Source organism: Polyodon spathula, unplaced genomic scaffold (assembly GCF_017654505.1).
Source record: "Polyodon spathula isolate WHYD16114869_AA unplaced genomic scaffold, ASM1765450v1 scaffolds_3779, whole genome shotgun sequence".
Lineage (NCBI taxonomy): Eukaryota > Metazoa > Chordata > Actinopteri > Acipenseriformes > Polyodontidae > Polyodon > Polyodon spathula.
Window position 1 is genome coordinate 1 of NW_024475238.1, and position 25364 is coordinate 25364.

The 25364-nt window shown below is 36.7% G+C and overlaps 2 protein-coding genes across 2 annotated transcripts; one reads left to right on the forward strand and one right to left on the reverse strand.

Moving 5' to 3' along the window:
* Positions 1-363: 363 nt before the first annotated feature.
* LOC121312271 (rho guanine nucleotide exchange factor 7-like) lies at positions 364-1931 on the forward strand (the record flags this gene model as incomplete). Its single annotated transcript, XM_041244197.1, has 4 exons — positions 364-450; positions 568-646; positions 996-1135; positions 1779-1931. Coding segments are annotated over 4 exons (459 nt in total), but the record flags the coding sequence as incomplete, so codon positions are not given.
* Positions 1932-16306: 14375 nt separating this feature from the next.
* LOC121312270 (rho guanine nucleotide exchange factor 7-like) lies at positions 16307-24875 on the reverse strand (the record flags this gene model as incomplete). The annotated part of the gene is made up of 9 exons (XM_041244196.1): positions 16307-16568; positions 19126-19215; positions 19749-19842; positions 20745-20969; positions 21613-21752; positions 22112-22190; positions 22308-22394; positions 23229-23375; positions 24816-24875. Coding segments are annotated over 9 exons (1137 nt in total), but the record flags the coding sequence as incomplete, so codon positions are not given.
* Between the last annotated feature and the right edge of the window lie 489 nt (positions 24876-25364).

The window sequence follows — 25364 nt, forward strand, 5'->3', positions numbered from 1 at the left end:
ATCACTATGTGTGCACGTGCATAATCTGGTTTGTTTACTTTTTGCTGTCCACAAATTTTACATAGAGGCTCAAGAGCTGCTGGGTGTATTGTGTTTTTTTATGTATTTGTATTAATCCTCACATCACACTGAGCTCTTTTTCATTTTTAAAACTGTTGCGCAACTTCTGGTGAGGCGGTAAATAAGTGCAAGGTGTTTTTTGTCATTTCTAGCGAATACAAACATCTGATTTGTCCCAGTACTAGTTATAACAATGATACAATTATTCTCTCCTGCATTGTCACACACTGAAGCGAGTCATTTACACATTTCCAGAATTGTAATTTTCTGTTAACAAACCTTTGTGTCTCAATATCTTTTCAGGAAAAGAATGAGAGGTACATGCTCCTGTTCCCCCATGTATTGCTGATGTTGTCAGCCAGTCCCAGGATGAGTGGCTTCATTTACCAGGCAAGACATTTCTGTTGGTTCATTTCTGAGACGTCAGGGGCCAAGACTCTGAAAGCCTGAGTAAGATGTGAAATGTTTCATCACTATGGTTTAAATAGGCCTGGCGTTTCTTTCTAGGGTAAACTGCCATTAACAGGAATGACAATCTTGAAACTAGAAGACAGTGAAACCAACAAGAATGCTTTTGAAATTTCAGGTAAGGTTAGAGTTTGGAACTCTTCATATATACAATACATTTTATTGGGGGGTGGGGGGGCTGTGTTTTTTTTTTTTTTTTTTGATGAAGTAAAACAAACTATAAAAGTCAACTGTTTTTAAAGTATGTTTAATGGCATGTATGAAACAATCAAGCCAAATATGTCATATGTTGCTTATTATATCTTTAAACTGTATTGTGTATTTCAAAAAAATATATTTAAATTGTTGTACGATATAACAGTGCACTATTAAATTATAGCAATAATTTGTCTAATACAAATTTTTTTTGATAAATACATGTGTGTTAATATATTACCTTTTAATACACATACCTATGTTTGCTATAGGAAATATGATAGAACGGATAGTAGTGACCTGCAACAATCAGGAGGATCTGCATGACTGGGTAGATCATCTCCACAGACAGGCTAAATTCGCTAGTATAGGAACCCCTACTATAAAGCCACTGTCTGTACCGTGTCACACAGTAAGTACTGCATTAGAGAAATTACTGGCTTTAAAATATATATATAAAAACAGTAATTAAATGTAGTATTTATTTATATATTTTTCATTTTCTTAACGGCAGCAGCATATCCTAATACTGCCTGTCTTAACTGCTGTAATAATCCAGCTGGTGTTTTCTCCCCTGGAGTGATTTATTGAACACATTATTAATATGACGACATGCAATAAAAACAAAAGGAAACCAAATGGCTTTTGAAGGTAGTCTTTAGGAATGTGCTTTGTGTCTGAAATCAAATGATTTCAGAGAAAAAAAAAACAAAAACAAACTATCATTAAATTGGTGGGTATGATTTTTAAACCCCTAATGTATGGACAATAATGCAAAATGATCTGTAATTTGAAAAATTTAAATAAGAGTGTAATTTGTTTATTGTGGTGACAGTAATGGCCAGGATAAGACTTTGTGAACTGGACAAAAAGTAGCTGTGTGTGAAAGGTTACTATTTTAAAATAATAATAATAATAAAATACCTTGATATATAATATACTGGGTTAAAGACAACCAATACATTTTCTGCTGTTTAAATCTGCTGTTTTCCTACTGGCTGTTTTTAGTTTTCAAAGCATCTTAACATTCCCTTTTTTTCCTGTTTCTATTCCAGCTCCCTTCACATCCGGTAACACCATCCAGCAGGCATTCAGAGAACAGGCCAGCGACGGGGACTCCTGCCTACCACACCCTCCCCCACCCCTCCTCTCACGGGACCCCTCACAGCACAATCTTCTTGCCAATTTGGATTTTGGAAAAAAATTAGGCAGGGTGTAAGGGCTAGAGTAATAGTTTAAACTGATTGTACGAATGATTGTGTTTCCATGTTTCCACTCTCTTGCATCCTTTGTTTTTTTTGGGGGAGGTTTAACCTCTATCCTTCCTACACTTGTTTTCTTCCTCTCGGCTTAACCTTCTGCCAAAAACATGAACATAATTATGACTGTCAGCTGATTCCACTTGGGTGCTAGTTACCATGGTAATGAAACAAGTAGAATAATACAATACTTTAAGTGCACACATTATGCATGGAATGTATGGGTTGTAGGTAGATGCAGAAGTACAACGTACTTATTTGCAGTAGAGAATTTAGCACATATCTAAAGCTGAAGTTTTTTGGCAATAATATGTATCCTATTCCAAAAAGGTGAAGTGTAATATATTGTTGAATTGTAAGTGTACAGCTTCATTATTCTGTGATTTATTATTGAACCATGAATTTGTATACTGATTATTTTGGGTATGATCTGTTGCTTTTCTGTTAGATGCACCAAAGGTTAGAGTAGTGGGCTGTTGTGCTCAGTAGTACTGGTGGATAGCACTGAGTCGTTTTAAGCTGAAAGTCTATATTAATTGAACATTTTGTACATCTACAATTTTACTTGTTAATTTTTCGGGGTTCAGCATTAAAACATATGTAAGTGCACAGATCTTTCCCTGTTCTGAGGATGGATTTTATCCAAGAAAAAACTGAGCCCAATAAAGCACAGTTTCAAAATGTGATTTTTTTTGTCTTCTTTTTTTAAAGGATCTTAGTAAAAGTCCTAAAACTATGAAGAAACTGCTTCCTAAACGCAAACCTGAACGTAAACCATCCGATGAAGAGTTCGCAGTGAGAAAGAGTGAGTTGCAGTACTGTACAGCTGCTACATATTGGGTAACCTCAGACCTTACTGAATAAATGCCTTTGGATCTGGGGTATGTTCAGAAGCTTTATTTAAAGAAAAAATAACCCTTTTCAGTTCAAAGACTAGGGCCTAGATTGATGTTGGGAAGTCCCAGGCAGTATTTATTTATTTTTGATATTAGCGACTGTTTGGCTTGGTGCTACCAGGTGCACCAGAGCTTTCCTCCACAGCTCTGTGAACCCTGACCTGGCCCAACTGCCAATTGACCTGGATTATGTGGTGACTGTGCGATGCCGGCTCATTTACAATCAACAGACTGGTTTAACAGGGAGCAAACCCAGCCAGCCATAACATTTCAGAATGCAGCAATTTAGTTAAAATATTTATGTTCCTAAAATTTGCTGTTTTCAAAGTGGGTTTGGAATTGTATTCTTGTGTTTGCTCAACACTTGATCAAAAAATATTTAATATTTAATCCTGTAAGTAATAGGAGCTTAGTTTTTAGAGCTGTTTGTTTTCTCTTTCAGGTACAGCTGCCCTAGAAGAAGATGCTCAGATTCTTAAAGTAATAGAAGCTTACTGTACTAGTGCCAAAACACGTCAGACGCTAAATTCAAGTAAGTCATTAAAACCGTCTTTTTCCACAGAGTGTTTAAAATGGCCCTCGTGACGTTACTTGCAGTGAACAAAGAGATACGTGTGTTGTTGCCAAGGAAACTTTACCGTTCTTCCCAACACACATTCTTATTTGTTGTAATAATGTCTGTTTCTGTGAACAACTATAAACCATGAGATATACCAGGATTAAGATTATTTAATACAAAAATAATTTATAGAAAACACACTCTGATTTAATAAAATAAATGTGTTAGTTTCATACACTTTGAACAAACAGCATGCTCAAAGATGTTTTCAGTAGTTTGGTTCCAGCAAAACTGTGTTTTACTTCAGAGGGGCAGGCATGTAAGCTGTCCAGTAAGAACTGACTTTTCTCATTTTAAACCACTTCATAGTCCTGTTAAAATGTTTACTACACTTGACTGCCCAAGATGAATCCCTTACAGGGTCAAAAAGGGATGAAAAATATCAGCAGGCAGGTACTATGCTTTGTGAAATAGTTTTACTTAAGCCAAAATCCTAGCAGTGATATTGGATTTATTTCTGTACATTCCTAACAAGAAGGAAATTGACAGGGATGTAAGTGAACATTTTTGTGTTTTTACCTTTGATTCCCAGCGACTTTCCTCAGCAATAGAAATTGTATTGAAATGAACAAATGCATTTTTGTTCACATTGCAAAAAAAATCCATGAAATATATATAGCTACATATTCCTTCAAATTTAAGACGCAGCCCAATTTTACCATCCTTAATTTGAGAAAAAAATACAGCTTCAAATAAATATGCATTTACAAAGATACAACCTCAATTATGTTTAAAACAGTGTTGTAGATTAACCACAGAGCTTGTTTATTGTGCCGCGCACTGTATAATACTTAAGATGGCGTCTCTGTTATACACATTATGACAGGGCCTTTTTAAAACGCAGGGTGTGGGCATAGTTGCCTGTCATCTGTTGGATAACACAGGGGAGATTGCTGAATTTAAAACAAGAACCAAGAACAAACTCCAAAATGTATCTGTCTGGAGTCTGAACAATTAAAAGAAAGATGAGGAGCACATTAATGTAAACAAAATGACCTGCATATAAGTGTTGCTGTCAGTTGTTTTGTTTCAAGTAGCAGCTGCTGCAAATTAATGTTTTGTTTGGTTTAGTTAAGAACCCTGTTGAGCTAGCTTGTTTGTGTCAGGTGATTTTTGAGAATTATCGTTTGGATATTATTGATATTTGACGTAAATGAAAATTTAAAGAAACAAGGTGCTATGATGACCTATGTTTAACTAACTATCATCAAAGGGAGTTATCATATAGGGTTTCTCATCACCACCTGCTTTCACGAAACTGCATTAGATACATTTTGCTTTTTTTGTGTTTCTGTGTGTGTGTGCACGGTGCTGGTGTGGTCATTGTTCAGTGTTCGGATGAGGATACTGTTCTGTAGGAACCACTGACCGTCGCAACACTCACTGTCATCCCAGTAGCCCAGCAACCACAAGGGCATTGAAATACTGTGTTATTTCTTGGCATATCGAAAAATATTGGTCTGATCAGCATTTCCGATCTGTCAAAGCTGGTACAGTTTGTTAGATATGCTGAAATTGTAAAAGCTTCTCTTCGAATTCCTCAGGAAGCTTAGTTTGCCCTATCAGTAGCTAAAAGTCAGGAGAGATTGCTGCTTGAGATTCGGGCAAGATGCATGTGTTGTCTTTTTTCTCTGCAGTCCAGTCGCATTGCTGTTTGTGTCTTGATAGGTCTGGTCTTTTGTTGCGATTTTATGCTGCTCACTATACTATCACGTGAATTTAAGATGCAGGGTAATGTTTTGAGACAACAAAATTTTAAAAAAAATAAAATATTAGAGCAAAGCGTGTCTTAATTTGCAATCCACGATCGTATCAACGCTTTATATCAATATTTGGGGACTTTAGACGATACCGTGTTGCTCAAACACGTAGCTTAGAAAAAAGGTTTACAAAAAAACTATAACCGTTAATTCAATTAGCAAACCACCATCTGATTTTTAATACCATACTTTTTTATCTACTTTTTTAAATACTTTGGAATCAAGGCTTACATCAACCCTATTTAGGTCCTTTTGTTATTTACCACGATTTTCTATATTGTGATCATTATAAAGCCACGTATTGAGGTTAGGAGTTTCGGAAAAACCGTAACGCTTTCTCTGGTGTCTCCTGGAAATTATACTTACAACGTCATTTTTGTTATCGCCATACTACCCCTGTGACATTAAACGGATTGCCAACTTTGAGTTACGGCAGATAGTCTGTTTACTGCCCGAGGTTGAGGTTACTTAAAATACAGCTTTTTCTGTCAAAAAAAAACTTTAGCAAAGGAAAAAGTTCTTGTCACTAGCGATTATGTAACCTGAAAAAAAATTGTACAAAAGAGAGAAGAATAGAAGGTAGTGGAAAACGCGTTTAACGTGGGTTCTCTGCTTCCGGTCGCTTTCCCTTCCCTTTTGCGTTTTGTGCTTTTTTGTTTGGTTGGTGCTTTCACGCGCACATTCTCCTGCATGATAGGTTCTGTCCTGCCCGCCCCGGGAGTTTCATGCACCCACACACACCTTAGCAGGGCAGCACATGCCTCATATCGTAGGCAGCACAGCGTGAACTAGATCTTGGCAGAAAGGTAATGAGTGCGTGAACTCTCACGACAAGCAGCCTCCCAATCGCCTGAGCATTGGAGGTCAGAAGCATTACGATTGCTGTCCGTGCGGATGCCAAATGTCAGAGCTCTTCCGCCTCGTCTAATACCATTATGCACTCTTTTAACCGAATAGACAAAATGAGGCCAACGCTCAAAAAAACACCACAACTAACGTAACCAATAGCAGCTAATTACCCACGTAACATACTATAGAGATTGTTGGACCCACTGGACGTTGGGGGTCATAATGCAGGATACTATCAACCGACCACATAAGTGGTGCGCGACATATTACTATAGATAAGGTATGTTCAGAACATTATACACACATCAAACATCAAAACAACGATATATAATAAAAAATATATATATATATTATTATATTATTATATATTAATATATGGTATGTATATATGTAAACGGTAATCATTCCCTTTACAAGTCTACCAAGAACAAAACAAGAACTTACTCTTAAAACCATCTAAAAGATCAAAACCGCCACAAGGAATAATGTGATACAGTAAGATCACAAACGACACTACATAAATAGGTCCTAGGTGACCTGTCCTTCCTCACCTATTTTACTGGCTATACATGCGTTGACGTCATAACTAGATAAAACCAACCACACACATTCATGTAGTATAATATACAACACACACACACACTGTTCCATATGGATTCCAATTCTTTCCGAACAGAAGTGGGCATCATATCAACGAGCTGTTTTAGTAAATGACCATCAGATATGTTTGCATTATAGAACATAGTTAAGAAGATTTCACCTGTAAATACCTAGAGTTTCTGTTCTTAAGTATGGCTGTACAGTGGCTTGCGAAAGTATTGCCCCCCTTGGCATTTTTCCTATTTTTATCTTACAACCTGGAATTAAAATAGAGTTTTTGGGGGTTTGTATCATTTGATTTACACAAAATAGTCCAAATTGGTGAAATGAAATGAAAAAAATAACTTGTTTAAAAAAAATTCTAAAAAATAAATAACGGAATAGTGGTGCGTGCATATGTATTCACCCTTTTTGCTATTAAGCCTCTAAATGAGATCTGGTGCAATCAATTACCTTCAAAAGTCACATAATTGGTAAAGGAAATAGAGGAGGATATAGATAGATAGTGAAGGCGCGATCCACCCCAAGCAAACACCAAGTTTCAAGCCATATGTACAGCTATTGCCGGAACCGAGGGGCACAGAGCACACGGGGGAAGGACACCATCAGGGGGCAGGAAAACAGGAAGGCCCGGAACCGAAGGGCGGGCTGAGAGCGCGCGCGAGTGACAGGACCCGCGGGGCCAGGGCGGACACCTGATTAAAGAGAGGGGAGTAGGGCCAGATCAACACAAAGACCAAGGGGAAGAAGGAAAAACGGGATTTAAAAGCTAAAAAAAAGAACAAAGTCTCATAGATGCACCCCCTTGGCTAGGACCCTCAAAGAACTTGCAACCAAGTCCTGCATCACATAGAGTAAATCAGTCCACCTGTGTGATCGAGTCAATGCGGTCCATGATCCAGTACATAACCTTTCACACCCCAAGGCTGCACAGCAACTACAAGGCACCACCAACAGTGGCACCATAGACCAGACTCTCTAAACAGTCATAAAGTTTGGAAGTACAGTCAGGTTGGTTATAACAAACCCCACTTTGAACATCCACCCCCGGAGCACCTTAACCATATTAAAAAATGAAAAATATGCACCACAACAACCTCCGAGACCCGCCACAAAAACTCACGGACCCGGCAAGGAGGGTATTAATCAGAGAGGCAACAAAGAGACCAAAGATAACCCTGAAGGAGCTGTAAAGCTCCACGGCGGAGTTTGGAGTATGTATCCATAGGACCACTTGAAGCCATACACTCTACAGAGCTGGGCATTACGGAAGACTGGCCAGAAAAAAGGCCATTGCTTAAAGAAAAAAAAAAGCAAAAACGTTTAGTGGTTCGCCAAAAGGCATGTGGGAGACTCCCCAAACATACGGCAGAAGGTAATCTGGTCAGATGAGACTAAAATTGAGCTTTTTGGAAAACTTTTAGGAAAACGCTATGTCTGGCACAAACAAAACACAGCACATCTCCCAGTCAACACCATCCGTACAGTGAAGCATGGTGGTGGCAGCATCATGCTTTTGGGATGTTTTTCATCGGCAGGGACTGGAAAACTAGTCATAATTGAAGGAATGATGGATAGATCTATATACAAGGAAATTCTTGAGGGAAACTTTTTTCAGTCTTCCAGAGATTTGAGACTGTGATGGAGGTTCTCCTTCCAGCAGGACGATGACCCTAAGCATATTGCTAAAGCATCACTCGAGTGGTTTAAGGGGAAACATTTAAGTGTCTTGGAAGGTCTTAGTCAAAGCCCAGACCTCAATCCAATTGGCCTTAGGGCGTGGTATGACTTAAAGATGGCTGTACAATAGCGGAACCAATCCAACTTAAAGGAGCTGGAGCAGTTTTGCCTTGAAGAATAGGCAAAAATCCCAGTGGCTAGATGTGCCAAGCTTATAGATACATACCCCAAGAGATTTGCTGCTGTAATTGCTGCAAAGGGGGGGCGCGGGGGGGGGGGGCGGCGGGAGATGTTTCAGAACGAAACCCCCCACTATGAATACGGACGAATTTCAAAAGTCACAAAAACAGCTTTTTTTTGTTTCACAATAAAAAATATTTTGCATCTTAGTAGTAGTGGTAGGCATGTTGTGTAAAACAATTGATACAAACCCCCAAAAAATCAATTTAATTCCAGGTTGTAAGGCAACAAAATAGAAAAAATGCAAAGGGGGATCAATACTTTCGCAAGCCACTGTAAATCGCAACCCACTGTACAAATCATCGTGGTCTTGCTATAATACAATATGAGAGAAATTTTGTAGAACCTACTGTTTTTCCAAATGATCTCAAGTGAGCAGTGTTGACTGGTGGACTTCAAAAGAATAACAAAAGTGTTGTGTTGCATAACCTGTTCATGCAACTGTCTCTCTGTTTTAGCATTGTCTGGCGCTTTGTTTTTAATTGCAGCTTTCTTGCACAGCTTGGTAAGTTTTGTTCATGGTTATTTTAAGTGAGGCGTTGGTTTTCCCAGTGGAGTTACTTAAGTCTGGAAACATCAAAGTGTAAATGTTGTGTACTGTGAAATTTACCTATGCCTTATACTTTAGGCTTGATGAGATTAGTTTTACTGTTTTGTGTCTATTAGGGTTATTTATTTAATTACTTATACAAAACATAATGAGTAAACAAACCCCTTGTGCTCCTGCTTGTGTTGACTGAGACGCAATGCAGCAGTAGTCATCGTTCTCGCTGGAAAAGATGCTTGTAAAATAGTATTGAATTCTACGGATAATTCTGGTATTTTTCTATTTATTTTAATTTATTTGATTTGCTTTTTTATTTACAACATCTCTTCAATAAATATGATGGTACCCACAAAATGCTAGACCAGTGAACGCCATATACCGGTTCACTGGAAGTTATCTGGCCCGACACTTGATAACCGCACTAGAACCACATAAAGCTAACACAAGTGACTTCAGTCGTCCACAGTCAACTTAGTGTTAACTGACATTTTGTCAAACTAAATTATGTCACCGTCCCGGTTCATGTGGGGTAAAAAGGTTAGTAAAAAAGGAAGTGTGTCGAGTCAACCCCTCTTGACTTTCGATCACCCGAAGAGAGGGGTCCTCTCCCCTGACCGAGCCGCTTCCTCTTTTACACCCAATGTGTCCTAATCAGCAGGGGCAAGATTTAACACTAATCTTACCTGCATGTTAGAGCACGTTTAAACAGGCCTTTTTTAAATTGGTTTAATTGGAATGTATTTGGAAACAATGACTAATTGCTTATGAATTGGGGTACTTTAGAACGAAAAACATAGCATAACTATTTCTCTTGTTTTTTTTTTTTTTTTTTTCTTTTTTTTGTTTTTTTTTTTTTTTTTTTTTTTTTTCTAGATAGGATGGTATCTCACAGCTTGCCGTGCCTTTTACTGTATGTGAGGTAAACAAAAAAAATCCGACCTACTATTTATTTAGTTTACTTTTTTACTTTTTGTTTTGTAAACTTGCAAATAATTACCTATATTAAATAATAAGGTACTGCTGGGTGATGTATTGAACGTGGTGTGCATATGGGCAGCTATGAATGCTTATGCAAAATAAATGCACATGGCCAGGATATTATTAACTTAAAATAAAAAATAAATAACATGTACTTTAATGTGCAGAAAAAAGAAAAAAAAAACTAGGCCAAATTGAAACGAATTTGGAAATTAGTAAGTTGTTGTAATCATTTTGGCCATATTTATATATAATGTCTTGCATAATGGATCATTTTGCCAAAATGTGAATACACACACATAACGTCACTCTTGTTTATCAAATTATAACAACACATTTTTCGTGAATATATATATATATATATATATATATATATATATATCTATATATATATTATATATATATATAATAAAGGTATATCCGATAAACTCTGTTGAATGGCTACACCAGACAAGCTTAAAATAAAAAATCTTAACTGTATGTATATTTGAATGTTGCATATTTATTGTACAGTGTGTATTATCAGTGTTTTGCAGATGGCAGTGAAGTGTTTTGATTTAAGTCATCTACATTGTAATATACCATTTGAAATAAATTTTGCATTTGTTAGATTTGTTTTTTTTATTATTATTTCTATGGTTGATAAAGATGTATAATTACAATAATATATACTATAGAACACTAATGTTAAAATTATTATATACAGGGCAGTTCTAAACTGATTTATTTCAAAGGGTCACTGGTTAAGATTAACAATACATTGCTGTTTAGTTAACTGAATCACAGAGACCATGGATTTGTTAATTGTTAAATAATTGCGTTTCTTAGACGGAAGGAATGACGAAATAACATGCATCTTCTATTAAGGAGCCAGCACGAATGATTCTGGAATCCTCCGACACACGTTTGTTTTATTCTTTTGAGATTTTGGCTGAAAGGTGCTTAAAATGTAATTTTGTTACCAAATCTTGAATATAATTTTTTTAAATCACATACTCCTTGTACTACCTGAAATTATATATAGATATTATAGATATAGTATTATAATATGTCATTTTGAATGGGATGACATGATAATTTCCTTCTGCATAAGTGTTCTACATCACATGTAGTAGAATTGTGTGGATTTAAATTGGATAAAGGTCTACACACACATCCTAAGGAATGATTTGAAGTGGTTGGTATACTATGATGGTACATAGCCCAAACCCAGCTTGGTTCAGGTCCAGCCCTGATCAGTAGTAGTTTAAAAATAAAACAAAAACATTGCAATTTGTTTTTGTAAAGACAATGATGATGACTAGTCCCGACCCTGACTTGTTCTACCCAAACCCGATACATGTGTAGTATCAATATGGTTGGTGAAGTTTGTAAGAATCCGTAAACACGCTGGAATTGGTTAAATTTAGGTGGGGTTAAAATAATGTACACTACATCTTTTTGAATACACTTCCTTTAGTATACAGTAGTAATTTTACTCATATTTAAGTGCGGACCTTTAACCAATTTAAATCCACACAATTATATTACATGTGATGTAGAACACTTATGTAGATGGAAATCATAATATCATCCCATTAAAAATGAGTATATATATATCTATATAGCATTGTATCTATATCTATTAGAGTATAGTACAAGGAGTATGTGATTTAAAAAAATTATATTCAAGATTTGGTAACAAAATTACATTTTAAGCACCTTTCAGCCAAAATCTCAAAAGAATAAAACAAACGTGTGTCGGAGGATTCCAGAATCATTCGTGCTGGCTCCTTAATAGAAGATGCATGTTATTTCGTCATTCCTTCCGTCTAAGAAACGCAATTATTTAACAATTAACAAATCCATGGTCTCTGTGATTCAGTTAACTAAACAGCAATGTCTTGTTACATTCTAAACTAAAAAAAAAAAAAAAAACATTGACCCGTATTTGAAATGCCCTGTATATAATAATTTTAACATTAGTGTTCTATAGTATATATTATTGTAATTATATTGTATTAAACATCTTTACAACCATAGAAATAATAATAAAAAAACAAAATCTAACAAATGCAACAAATCAATTCAAATGGATATTACCATGTAGATGCTTAAATCAACCTTCACTGCCATCTTGCAAAACCTGTAATACACACTGGACAATAAATATGCACATTCAAATAATACCATACAGTTAAGATTTTTTTAAAGGCAATTACCTATTTTAAGTTGTCTCGTAGCGCATAGCTGTGCTTTTATTTATATATATATAGATATAGATATTATAGATATATATATATATATATCGATATATATATATTCACAGAGAAAAGGCGTGGTTATAATTCTGATAAAACATAGTTGTTCTTATTGGCAATACACCACACCACATTTGGCAAAATGATCCATTATGCAAGACATTATATATAAATATGGCCAAAATGATTACAACAACTTACTAATTTCCAAATTCGTTTCAATTTGGCCTAGTTTTTTTTTTCTTTTTTCTGCACATTAAAGTACATGTTATTTATTTTTTATTTTAAGTTAATAATATCCTGGCCATGTGCATTTATTTTGCATAAGCATTCATAGCTGCCCATATGCACACCACGTTCAATACATCACCCAGCAGTACCTTATTATTTAATATAGGTAATTATTTGCAAGTTTACAAAACAAAAAGTAAAAAAGTAAACTAAATAAATAGTAGGTCGGATTTTTTTTGTTTACCTCACATACAGTAAAACAGTGGCAGTTCCTACTACTCTTACAATACTATACTACAATACAGATATTCAGTTCTAAAGTACCCCAATTCATAAGCAATTAGTCATTGTTTCCAAATACATTCCAATTAAACCAATTTAAAAAAGGCTGTTTAAACTTGCTCTAACATGCAGGTAATATTAGTGTTAAATCTTGCACTGCTGATTAGACACATTGGGTGTAAAAGAGGAAGCTGGCTCGGTCATGGGCGCAGAGGACGCCCACTAAGCTTTCAGTTCTCCTGAGCTGTGGTGAAGGAAAAAATGATTGGGAGAAAATGGGGTGTAATTGGGTACCCTGCCACTGTATTAATCAAACTGGTGTTAACCATCAATGGTGATTCACTGACCACCTGACTGACTTCAATGAACACAATAGAAATACACCAAGATCAGCAATTCTCGTCCACCACTATAGCAGATATAGCCCGTTCTCAGTGTCGGCCAGATAACCTTCACTGTGACTAGATCGTATAAAACACACAATAAATAAATAAATAAATACATACATAAATAAAAAAGCAGAAGTCAAATAAATTAAAATAAATAGAAAAATACCAGAATTATCCGTAGAATTCAATACTATTTTACAAGCATCTTTTCCAGCGAGAACGATGACTACTGCTGCATTGCGTCTCAGTCAACACAAGCAGGAGCACAAGGGGTTTGTTTACTCATTATGTTTTGTATAAGTAATTAAATAAATAACCCTAATAGACACAAAACAGTAAAACTAATCTCATCAAGCCTAAAGTATAAGGCATAGGTAAATTTCACAGTACACAACATTTACACTTTGATGTTTCCAGACTTAAGTAACTCCACTGGGAAAACCAACGCCTCACTTAAAATAACCATGAACAAAACTTACCAAGCTGTGCAAGAAAGCTGCAATTAAAAACAAAGCGCCAGACAATGCTAAAACAGAGAGACAGTTGCATGAACAGGTTATCGTTGTGTTGTCGAAACAAAAGAAAACTTCCCAGTGCAGTGGTGACGAGTTACCTCTAGTAAACCTTTTTCTTTTTTGCATCCAAGATGTTTTAAAGAGAAGTATAACATATATGACAAACCCCTTGCTGTTTACAGTGGCTTGCTAAAGTGTTGACCCCCTTTGGCATTTTTACTATTTTGTTGCCTTAAAACCTGGAATTAAAATGGATTTTTGGGGGGTTTGTATCATTTGATTTTCACAACATGCCTACCACTTTGAAGATGCAAAATATTTTTTATTGTGAAACAAACAAGAAATAAGACCAAAAAAACTGAAAACTTGAGCATGCATAAGTATTCACCCCCCCAAAGTCAATACTTTGTAGAGCCACCTTTTGCAGCAATTACAGCTGCAAGTCTCTTGGGGTATGTATCTATAAGCTTGGCACATCTAGTCACTGGGATTTTTGCCGATTCTTCAAGGCAAAACTGCTCCAGCTCCTTCAAGTTGGATAGGTTCCGCTGGTGTACAGCAATCTTTAAGTCATACCACAGATTCTCAATTGGATTGAGGTCTGGGCTTTGACTAGGCCATTCCAAGACATTTAAATGTTTCCCCTTAAACCACTCGAGTGTTGCTTTAGCAGTATGCTTAGGGTTATTGTCCTGCTGGAAGGTGAACCTCCATCCCAGTCTCAAATCTCTGGAAGACTAAAAAACAGGTTTCCCTCAAGAATTTCCCTGTATTTAGGGTCATCCATCATTCCTTTAATTCTGACCAGTTTCCCAGTCCCTGTTGATGACAAACATCCCCACAGCATGGTGCTGTCACCACCATGCCTCACACACACCCCTCCACAAGAAAGGGTGATGAGAGGTGTTGGGTTTGCGCCAGACATAGCGTTTTCCTTGATGGCCAAAAAGCTCAATTTTAGTCTCATCTGACCAGAGTACCTTCTTCCATATGTTTTGGGAGTCTCCCACATGCCTTTTGGCGAAAACCAAACATGTTTGCTTATTTTTTTCTTTAAGCAATGGCTTTTTTCTGGCCACTCTTCCGTAAAGCCCAGCTCTGTAGAGTGTACGGCTTAAAGTTGTCCTATGGACAGATACTCCAATCTCCGCTGTGGAGCTTTGCAGCTCCTTCAAGGTTATCTTTGGTCTCTTTGTTGCCTCTCTGATTAATGCCCTCCTTGCCTGGTCTGTGAGTTTTGGTGGGCGGCCCTCTCTTGCCAGATTTGTTGTGGTGCCATATTCTTTCCACTTTGTTAATAATGGCTTTAATGGTGCTCCGTGGGATGTTCAAAGTTTCGGATATTTTTTTTTTAACCCAACCCTGATCTGTACTTCTCCTCAACTTTGTCCCTGACCTGTTTGGAGTGCTCCTTGGTCTTCATGGTGCCACTTGCTTGGTGGTGCCCCTTGCTTAGTGGTGTTGCAGACTGGGGCCTTTCAGAACAGGTGTATATATACTGGGATCATGTGACAGATCATGTGACACTTAGATTGCACACAGGTGGACTTTATTTAACTAATTATGTGACTTCTGAAGGTAATTGGTTGCACCAGATCTTATTTAGAGGCTTAATAGCAAAGGGGGTGAATACATATGCACGCACCACTTTTCCGTTATTTATTTTTTAGAATTTTTTTAAACAAGTTATTTTTTTCATTTCACTTCACCAATTTGGACTATTTTGTGTATGTCCATTACATGAAATCCAAATAAAAATCTATTTTAATTCCAGGTTGTAAGGCAAAAAAATAGGAAAAATGCCAAGGGGGGGTCAATACTTTCGCAAGCCACTGTACAGCCATACTTAAGAACAGAAACTCTAGGTATTTACAGGTGAAATCTTCTTAACTATGTTCTATAATGCAAACATATCTGATGGTCATTTACTAAAACAGCTCGTTGATATGATGCCCACTTCTGTTCGGAAAGAATTTTGAAGCCTGGGAAATGGTATGATTGTGGTGTGTGTGTGTGTGTGTATATACATACATACATACACACACCAACCAAAATATATCAATACTGCAGTTGCAAGTACAATATCTGATCATTTTATCCAGCTCCGTTCCTTCCAGTGGGGATCCTGGAAATAAATACATCACAGCAAACACTATGAATGTACATAGTGGTAAATAAGGAACACTCGACTCACAAAACTAGAAATCTACAAATTCATCATTCAAGGAATCAAAGCAAGAACCATCTGTACATGTCACTTAACATAATGCAAAATGTATATATGTATATATATATATATATATATATATATATATGTATAATTATATATATAGCTAAGCAGACATATATATATATATATATAATATATATATATAAATATATATATGTGGTGTACACACACATATACCCCCCTTTACCCTCCTCCTTCCAATTTACTTTGGAAAACCACAGTAGAGAAGATAAACACCAAACTGCAGCAAAAACAGCACAGAAACAGTAAACAATCAATGCAACAAACAGTTGTTAAGAAAAGTTTAGGAGTGCCTTAGTTCTGATGAGAGATATATGAGCAACAGCTCTTACGAGATGTAGACCCCATTCTGTAACTATGGGTTGTCCATATACTGTCATAATCAGAGTCTTCAGAGAGGTCGGAAGGTTCCAAGCGGGAAAGACTACTGCGACGACCCAACGATTCTAGGCTTGATTGGTCGTCATCAGCCAAGACGTGATTATGCATCAGGTCAGTGCCTTGCCATGCTAAGGGTGTGTGGGTGACATGAAATAATACAGATGGGAGGGCAGAGAAGAACATCATGAAGGGAGAATGGGAGAGTGAAAGCAACAAACCCAAACAAAAAAAGAACAAAACGCAAAAGGTGAAGGGAAGAGAAGGAAGAGAGAAAACAATGTTAAAAAAAAAGTCAAATGTTAAGGCAGATCTCTACGTTCTAATACCCTCAAGGTGGATCATAGACTGACAAGACCTTTTTCCTTTTTGCTAATTTTTTTTTAACAGAAAAGTGTATTTTAAGTAATCCACTCGTGGACAGTCAAGCTATCATGCAGTAACTCAAAGTGGCAAATGTTAATGTCAAAGGGTTAGTATGGAGATATACAAAAATGAGGTGTAAGTATAATTTCAGGAGACACAGAGAAAGCGTATTTTCAGAAACTACCAATAGTGGCTTTATACTGACCATATAGAAAATCGTGGTAATTAACAAAAAGGACTAAACAGGGTGATGTAAGCCTTTGATTCCCAAATTATTAAAAAGCTCAGATAAAAAAAAAAAAAATCAGATGGTGGATTGCTAAGAATTAAATGCTTATAGTTTTTTTTAAACCTTTTTTATAGCTACGTGTTTGAGCAACACTGTATCGTCTAAATTCCCCAAATATTGATATAAAGCTGATACCGCATTCCTTCAAATTTAAGACAAGCTTTTCTTTAATATTTTTATTTTTTTTTAACAATTTTGTTTCTCAAACATACCCTGCATCTTAAATTCAAGTATAGTATAGTGATGCATGCATAAAATCGCCAACAAAAGACATGACTATCCAAGTACACAAACAGCAATGCGACTGACTGCAGAGAAAAAAAGACAACACATGCATCTGCCCGAATACACAAGCAGCAACATGACTTTTACTGCTGATAAGAGGAACTAAGCTTCCTGAGGAATTCCAAGAGAAGCTTTTACAATTTCAGCATTTCTAACAAACAGTACCAGCTTTGACAGATCGGAAATGCTGATCAGACCAATATTTTTCGATATGCCAAGAAATAACACAGTATTTCAATGCCCTTGTGGTTGCTGTCGACATGGCTACTGGGATGACAGTGAGTGTTGCGACGGTCAGTGGTTCCTACAGAACAGTATCCTCATCCGAACACTGAACAATGACCACACCAGCACCGTGCACACACACACAGAAACACAAAAAAAGCAAAATGTATCTAATGCAGTTTCGTGAAAGCAGGTGGTGATGAGAAACCCTATATGATAACTCCCTTTGACGATAGTTAGTTAAACATAGGTCATCATAGCACCTTGTTTCTTTAAATTTTCATTTACGTCAAATATCAATAATATCCAAACGATAATTCTCAAAAATCACCAGACACAAACAAGCTAGCTCAACAGGGTTCTTAACTAAACCAAACAAAACATTAATTTGCAGCAGCTGCTACTTGAAACAAAACAACTGACAGCAACACTTATATGCAGGTCATTTTGTTTACATTAATGTGCTCCTCATCTTTCTTTTAATTGTTCAGACTCCAGACAGATACATTTTGAGTTTGTTCTTGGTTCTTGTTTTAAATTCAGCAATCTCCCCTGTGTTATCCAACAGATGACAGGCAACTATGCCCACACCCTGCGTTTTAAAAAGGCCCTGTCATAATGTGTATAACAGAGACGCCATCTTAAGTATTATACAGTGCGCGGCACAATAAACAAGCTCTGTGGTTAATCTACAACACTGTTTTAAACATAATTGAGGTTGTATCTTTGTAAATGCATATTTATTTGAAGCTGTATTTTTTTCTCAAATTAAGGATGGTAAAATTGGGCTGCGTCTTAAATTTGAAGGAATATGTAGCTATATATATTTCATGGATTTTTTTTGCAATGTGAACAAAAATGCATTTGTTCATTTCAATACAATTTCTATTGCTGAGGAAAGTCGCTGGGAATCAAAGGTAAAAACACAAAAATGTTCACTTACATCCCTGTCAATTTCCTTCTTGTTAGGAATGTACAGAAATAAATCCAATATCACTGCTAGGATTTTGGCTTAAGTAAAACTATTTCACAAAGCATAGTACCTGCCTGCTGATATTTTTCATCCCTTTTTGACCCTGTAAGGGATTCATCTTGGGCAGTCAAGTGTAGTAAACATTTTAACAGGACTATGAAGTGGTTTAAAATGAGAAAAGTCAGTTCTTACTGGACAGCTTACATGCCTGCCCCTCTGAAGTAAAACACAGTTTTGCTGGAACCAAACTACTGAAAACATCTTTGAGCATGCTGTTTGTTCAAAGTGTATGAAACTAACACATTTATTTTATTAAATCAGAGTGTGTTTTCTATAAATTATTTTTGTATTAAATAATCTTAATCCTGGTATATCTCATGGTTTATAGTTGTTCACAGAAACAGACATTATTACAACAAATAAGAATGTGTGTTGGGAAGAACGGTAAAGTTTCCTTGGCAACAACACACGTATCTCTTTGTTCACTGCAAGTAACGTCATGAGGGCCATTTTAAACACTCTGTGGAAAAAGACGGTTTTAATGACTTACTTGAATTTAGCGTCTGACGTGTTTTGGCACTAGTACAGTAAGCTTCTATTACTTTAAGAATCTGAGCATCTTCTTCTAGGGCAGCTGTACCTGAAAGAGAAAACAAACAGCTCTAAAAACTAAGCTCCTATTACTTACAGGATTAAATATTAAATATTTTTTGATCAAGTGTTGAGCAAACACAAGAATACAATTCCAAACCCACTTTGAAAACAGCAAATTTTAGGAACATAAATATTTTAACTAAATTGCTGCATTCTGAAATGTTATGGCTGGCTGGGTTTGCTCCCTGTTAAACCAGTCTGTTGATTGTAAATGAGCCGGCATCGCACAGTCACCACATAATCCAGGTCAATTGGCAGTTGGGCCAGGTCAGGGTTCACAGAGCTGTGGAGGAAAGCTCTGGTGCACCTGGTAGCACCAAGCCAAACAGTCGCTAATATCAAAAATAAATAAATACTGCCTGGGACTTCCCAACATCAATCTAGGCCCTAGTCTTTGAACTGAAAAGGGTTATTTTTTCTTTAAATAAAGCTTCTGAACATACCCCAGATCCAAAGGCATTTATTCAGTAAGGTCTGAGGTTACCCAATATGTAGCAGCTGTACAGTACTGCAACTCACTCTTTCTCACTGCGAACTCTTCATCGGATGGTTTACGTTCAGGTTTGCGTTTAGGAAGCAGTTTCTTCATAGTTTTAGGACTTTTACTAAGATCCTTTAAAAAAAGAAGACAAAAAAAATCACATTTTGAAACTGTGCTTTATTGGGCTCAGTTTTTTCTTGGATAAAATCCATCCTCAGAACAGGGAAAGATCTGTGCACTTACATATGTTTTAATGCTGAACCCCGAAAAATTAACAAGTAAAATTGTAGATGTACAAAATGTTCAATTAATATAGACTTTCAGCTTAAAACGACTCAGTGCTATCCACCAGTACTACTGAGCACAACAGCCCACTACTCTAACCTTTGGTGCATCTAACAGAAAAGCAACAGATCATACCCAAAATAATCAGTATACAAATTCATGGTTCAATAATAAATCACAGAATAATGAAGCTGTACACTTACAATTCAACAATATATTACACTTCACCTTTTTGGAATAGGATACATATTATTGCCAAAAAACTTCAGCTTTAGATATGTGCTAAATTCTCTACTGCAAATAAGTACGTTGTACTTCTGCATCTACCTACAACCCATACATTCCATGCATAATGTGTGCACTTAAAGTATTGTATTATTCTACTTGTTTCATTACCATGGTAACTAGCACCCAAGTGGAATCAGCTGACAGTCATAATTATGTTCATGTTTTTGGCAGAAGGTTAAGCCGAGAGGAAGAAAACAAGTGTAGGAAGGATAGAGGTTAAACCTCCCCCAAAAAAAACAAAGGATGCAAGAGAGTGGAAACATGGAAACACAATCATTCGTACAATCAGTTTAAACTATTACTCTAGCCCTTACACCCTGCCTAATTTTTTTCCAAAATCCAAATTGGCAAGAAGAAATTATGCTGTGAGGGGTCCCAATGAGAGGAGGGGTGTTCAGGGTTAATACTATTACCTTCCCTGGGGTCCTGCAGCATACGATTAGTGAACTTGGGTGTTTTACCTCCTTATAGCAGAGGGCCGCGGACGGTCGCAAAGGGGGTGCAGGTCGCAAGCAGCTCAGGCTCCACGGTTTCTGTGTCTTGGGGGGCTCTAGGGGGCCCCACATCATTGTGCTGTGAGGGGTCCCGTGAGAGGAGGGGTGGGGGAGGGTGTGGTAGGCAGGAGTCCCCGTCGCTGGCCTGTTCTCTGAATGCCTGCTGGATGGTGTTACCGGATGTGAAGGGAGCTGGAATAGAAACAGGAAAAAAAGGGAATGTTAAGATGCTTTGAAAACTAAAAACAGCCAGTAGGAAAACAGCAGATTTAAACAGCAGAAAATGTATTGGTTGTCTTTAACCCAGTATATTATATATCAAGGTATTTTATTATTATTATTATTTTAAAATAGTAACCTTTCACACACAGCTACTTTTTGTCCAGTTCACAAAGTCTTATCCTGGCCATTACTGTCACCACAATAAACAAATTACACTCTTATTTAAATTTTTCAAATTACAGATCATTTTGCATTATTGTCCATACATTAGGGGTTTAAAAATCATACCCACCAATTTAATGATAGTTTGTTTTTGTTTTTTTTTTCTCTGAAATCATTTGATTTCAGACACAAAGCACATTCCTAAAGACTACCTTCAAAAGCCATTTGGTTTCCTTTTGTTTTTATTGCATGTCGTCATATTAATAATGTGTTCAATAAATCACTCCAGGGGAGAAAACACCAGCTGGATTATTACAGCAGTTAAGACAGGCAGTATTAGGATATGCTGCTGCCGTTAAGAAAATGAAAAATATATAAATAAATACTACATTTAATTACTGTTTTTATATATATATTTTAAAGCCAGTAATTTCTCTAATGCAGTACTTACTGTGTGACACGGTACAGACAGTGGCTTTATAGTAGGGGTTCCTATACTAGCGAATTTAGCCTGTCTGTGGAGATGATCTACCCAGTCATGCAGATCCTCCTGATTGTTGCAGGTCACTACTATCCGTTCTATCATATTTCCTATAGCAAACATAGGTATGTGTATTAAAAGGTAATATATTAACACACATGTATTTATCAAAAAAAATTTGTATTAGACAAATTATTGCTATAATTTAATAGTGCACTGTTATATCGTACAACAATTTAAATATATTTTTTTGAAATACACAATACAGTTTAAAGATATAATAAGCAACATATGACATATTTGGCTTGATTGTTTCATACATGCCATTAAACATACTTTAAAAACAGTTGACTTTTATAGTTTGTTTTACTTCATCAAAAAAAAAAAAAAAAAAAAACACAGCCCCCCCCCCCCCCACCCCCCAATAAAATGTATTGTATATATGAAGAGTTCCAAACTCTAACCTTACCTGAAATTTCAAAAGCATTCTTGTTGGTTTCACTGTCTTCTAGTTTCAAGATTGTCATTCCTGTTAATGGCAGTTTACCCTAGAAAGAAACGCCAGGCCTATTTAAACCATAGTGATGAAACATTTCACATCTTACTCAGGCTTTCAGAGTCTTGGCCCCTGACGTCTCAGAAATGAACCAACAGAAATGTCTTGCCTGGTAAATGAAGCCACTCATCCTGGGACTGGCTGACAACATCAGCAATACATGGGGGAACAGGAGCAGGTACCTCTCATTCTTTTCCTGAAAAGATATTGAGACACAAAGGTTTGTTAACAGAAAATTACAATTCTGGAAATGTGTAAATGACTCGCTTCAGTGTGTGACAATGCAGGAGAGAATAATTGTATCATTGTTATAACTAGTACTGGGACAAATCAGATGTTTGTATTCGCTAGAAATGGCAAAAATACCTTTATACCAGTTATTTACCGCCGCACCAGAAGTTGCGCAACAGTTTTAAAAATGAAAAAGAGCTCAGTGTGATGTGAGGATTAATACAAATACATAAAAAAACACAATACACCCAGCAGCTCTTGAGCCTCTATGTAAAATTTGTGGACAGCAAAAAGTAAACAAACCAGATTATGCACGTGCTTGCATAGTGATCTCTATGGAAAGCCATCTGGGACAAAAAAGCATTGTACTGCTTTAGAGCGAGTCAGAATCTCATGGGACAGAAAAAAGGCAAGCACGTCATTCTGAAATGCCTGGCTTAAACAGTGCCCAACTTGCTGGAAATGTTGTGCTGTGATTTTTATATAGATTGTATACATTATATATTTTTTGTTGCGACTTATGTGGAATGTACTAAATGATAATATTTTTTCTACTTTAACATGTTACATATTGTAACTGTCTAGCTGTAAAATAAAGGCACACACACTGGGGCCACACCCCCCTGCTGCTATGCTGTCTCTGCCTGCGTTCTGAGCAATATAATGGCTTTTATTACTTTTCTAAATTTGCACAAGTTATAATTCAGATTTGCATCATCAAAATAGTCAGTTATCAGTACTGTATATAATTATCTTGTCATTTCTCCAGACATACAACACATTGTCCCCAGTGTTTCACCTCACTCCCTGCACACTGTATCATGACTTGTGACATGTAGAGGACAGTGCCCAGTGTCTTGATGCCTTCTCCCTCCCAGCAGCGAATTGCCTCAGCCAGGATCTGCAGCTCCAGCTCCTTCCTCTTCCGTACCTCTTGACACTGCGCCTGCCAAAATGAATCATTTCATTCAGATATATTTAATTTAAACCAGGACTATTACAAACCATTGATCAACACATAATGGCTGTTTGAATGTGGATACCATTCGTTTAATTTGGACATTGCTAATGTCCATGTTCTTTTCACACCATGTTTATGTTGAACTCTAACTGATATTAAATGACATGATGGACGGAGAGAAAGAAAGATAGAGATATAGATAGATATCCCCAATATATTTAGTGAAATGCCTTGACTTGTCATCTACAAACTTTATGGGGGATAAAACCAGAGATGGACTGTGAAATAACAGCTTTAAATGTTGCCAACCTAGGTTTAAAAAAATGTAATCAAAATGAACATTTTATCACCTGCCAATGAAAAAAAAACAACTGAGTAATGACATTTGGCATGACTAAACAAGGTAAAACAAGACTCAAGGTCTATCACCACCACAGGTCACAGAGAGTGAAAAAAAACCAAAGTGCCTCCAACATATTCAAATCTGTCGCTACTAAACACAGCACATGTGGGATGAAGAAAGAGCTCATCAAGGAAATCCAGTGCATGGCAGACCTCTCTAAACTACAATACCTAAAAACAATTCATCTCTGCCAAAACCTATTGGATGCAGTTAAATAAAACACAAGAGAAGCTTTGTGCAAAAACCCAGTTAGCATAAAGAGCTACAAACCAGCCCTAGAATGCCTACTTATATAGTGAAGGTACAGAGTGGCCCATTCTAAAGGCTAATTCACACAGATGATCTTAAACACCATATCAGAGTGCATTTCAGGATGACCCAGTTAGTTCATGCTCTGACTTCAACTGCGGCAGTCTGGTATTGAATGTGTCAATTATTTTCTTACTGTAGCTGTTGTCGTGAATTTGCAGGGAGAACCCACCGGCTTCACAAAGTCAACATAACAAATAAGAAAAATTTAAAAAATACAGATACTAGAAATAAAGCAAATAAGAGAAGGAAAAAAGGAACAGAATTAATTCCAACCACAACACTAACAACTGAATAATTTGCTCATTATTAATTAATCATGACATTTCCAAACAAAAACTAGAAACACATCTCATTCTCACTGTTTTGTGATCTTTAATATAATAACCCTATTGTTTTTGTTTTACCTCCATGCTTTGCATTAGGAACAGCACTGATCAGGCATACAATGTACTGAAGCACTGACAAAAAAGATACCCAGTTACAGAGGTAGCTGACGAATTCCACGGACGATGTGCGGCTAAATGCCTTTGCACCTGCTAAACACATTCAAAACTTCTGTGTTTGAAATAGATTTGAATTTTACTTGTGGGCTGAGCAAGCACACATATACATTACTATTTTGTGTTGTCTTTTGCAATCTTATGGTCTCTGCAATAGAGAGAGCGCCTTGTAAATTGCTCAGGCTTCTACAGAACAGGACATGGACTTACAGAAAGATTTTTAAAGGTTGTCATGGATTTCTGAATGTCTGGTCGATCAGGGTGATAGTCCTAGAAAAGGGAAGAATGCAGATAGTGTTACCAGTGTTACAGTTTATTTGAATGTGAATTTTGCATAATCCAGAAACGTTCTTACAGTATCACAGTTGGGTAAAGTCATACGTAATAAATAAATAAATACAAATCTCTTTATGACTGTGCATATTCTTTTGGGACTTTGGGTAAAAGGAAATATCAACACTCTAAATAAAAAAAACACACACCTTTAAAAACACCCTGTTTTGAACCATAATGATTTGGCAGTAAGTCTCAGTCAGAGATTATAATCATCCCACTGCCGACAGCTTTATTGCCGATTCAGGTAATCTGTTACAGAGGGTTTTCAAATCAGCACCAGATATGACAGAGGGAAAAGGCTCAGGTTTTGCCAGCAGAGAGGTCAGCGACACCAGATCATCCACCTCATTATATAAAAGGCAGACAGTTTCTAGCTCTCAAGTTCTCTGGCTCGAGTCATCTTTCTCATGGATGCTGACAGCA